Source organism: Sinocyclocheilus grahami, unplaced genomic scaffold (genome assembly GCF_001515645.1).
Source record: "Sinocyclocheilus grahami isolate Dianchi unplaced genomic scaffold, SAMN03320097.WGS_v1.1 scaffold326.1, whole genome shotgun sequence".
In the NCBI taxonomy this organism is placed as follows: domain Eukaryota; kingdom Metazoa; phylum Chordata; class Actinopteri; order Cypriniformes; family Cyprinidae; genus Sinocyclocheilus; species Sinocyclocheilus grahami.
In genome coordinates, this window is record NW_015505505.1 from 759,925 (window position 1) to 761,850 (window position 1,926).

General features: G+C 37.9%; 1 protein-coding gene across 1 annotated transcript in view; it reads right to left on the minus strand.

Annotated features, from left to right (window-relative positions):
* Positions 1–858: 858 nt before the first annotated feature.
* LOC107602439 (zinc transporter ZIP11-like) overlaps positions 859–1,926 on the minus strand; it is a 1,987-nt gene continuing 919 nt past the window's right edge. Inside the window, exons 2-3 of the mRNA XM_016294933.1 lie at positions 1,197–1,355; positions 859–1,114 (exon numbers count right to left, since the gene is read on the minus strand). Of these exons, the coding sequence (XP_016150419.1) occupies positions 1,036–1,114; positions 1,197–1,355 (238 nt within the window). The 3' untranslated portion in view covers positions 859–1,035. The remainder of the gene's footprint in view (positions 1,115–1,196; positions 1,356–1,926) is intronic.

The window sequence follows — 1,926 nt, forward strand, 5'->3', positions numbered from 1 at the left end:
GCACAACAATATTGAGAACATATGATCTTTAAGTTAATGATGGGAAACACTCAGGTACACACACACACACACTCGCGCACACACACACACACACACACACTACAGACAGACAGACACAGACAGACACACACACACACACACACACACACACACACACACAGACAGACACACACACCTGTGGTGCGGCGCCAAGTCCTGCTAAACCCAACCTGAATGAAGTCCAAACTCTGATTAACAGCTTTTACTCACAGAAAAAAAATCCCTTTACTGTTCTGAGCAGAGCCAGATGCACATGTTTAGCACTGGTTTTTAGGAAAAATCTGCACAATTATGTACATGAGGCATTCACATGGGTGATGAATTGGATTCTTTTATTATGGTCAAATCATCAAATGCTGTCGACATGCTTGTCCTTGAAGGAAAAAACAAACAAATAAAATGTGACACACACACACACACACACGCGCGCGTGCACGCACCCTGAAACAACCCCTAAGTCATTTATTCAAGTTTGAATCATTTTTCAAGTATTTTGCAATCAATCTTTCTGCCCTGTCTAAATAAATGTGGTCCATGAGTCGTTCATAAAACTATGGAAGCCCATTTTTGCCACTGAATTAAAAAAAAAAAGAAAAGGTAATTGCAACTTATTTTTCTCACAATTCTGACTTTTTTTCTGACTTAATTTCCCAGAATTGCAACTTTATATCATAATTCTGACTTTTTTTCTCACGATGGCGTGTTTATATCTCAAGTTTATATCTCACAATTCTGACTTTTTTTTTTTTTGAGAAAAAAAAGTCAGAATTGTGAGATAAAAAGTCGCAGTTACCTTTTTTATTTTTTATTCAGTGGCAGAAATGGGTTCCCATATAAAACAAATCAAATAAGAACAAAAAAAAATGACATAAAATACATTAAGTAGAAAAATATTCCATTGATTAATAAACCTATACACCGAGAAAAAAGGCTGCTTTGGTCACTTTTTTTTCAGTGCAGTCAGCTGACATTCGAAGATTCGTCCAATGAAAAGGCTCAGCCAAGCCCCACGTCCAGTGACATCATGACGATGAAGCCCAGAATGGACGTCCATGAGGCCAGTTTGCCATTCCCGCTGTGAAAGAAACACACATTCAGTGGCGTATGAACATCTGCAGTCTTTCCAGTGAACGCTTGTTTACGGTGCTGCTGCTCACCTGACTTGGGCTTCAGGAATGATGTCATCCACCACCACATACACCATGGCTCCTGCAGCGAAGGCCAGAGCGTACGGTAGCAACGGCTCCGCCAGCACCACGGCAACGGCCCCTAGCAACCCCGCCAGAGGCTCCACCATCCCGCTCAGCTGCCCGTACCTGTGAGGCAGACACACGCACATACAACACTAGGACAGATCACTGCAGCACTTTGAACTACTCAATTAACAGGTTTTAGAGCGCCTCAGAAATTAGGACATATTAGGAATAAATTAAGACAAATAGATCATAATAAATGTTTGTGACTGTGGCATTGGTCCAAAGTCTAGAGAGCTGACTACATAAGCAGCTTCCTTCTAAGACAGAATGCTAGATTAGTAGACTAGCAGTTCACCAATATATCGCCAAGGCTAATATTTATTGGCAGAATTTTGGCTTTGTATGTATTTTTCAAATACATTTTTTTTTTTCAAATTTCTTCTTTTTTTTTTTTTTTTCCTGTTTAGCCGATAAGTGGGACTTAAAGGTAATTTCTATTATTATTATAATTTTTTTAAATGAAGTATTTATGTTTGGCCAACAAGTGTTGAAAGCAGGACATCAACAGTATTTTATTTATTTATTTATTTTTCTGTTTGGCCCATAAGTGTCAGAAGCAGGTCTTAAACAGTAATTATTATATATATATATATATATATATATATATATATATATATATATATATTTTTTT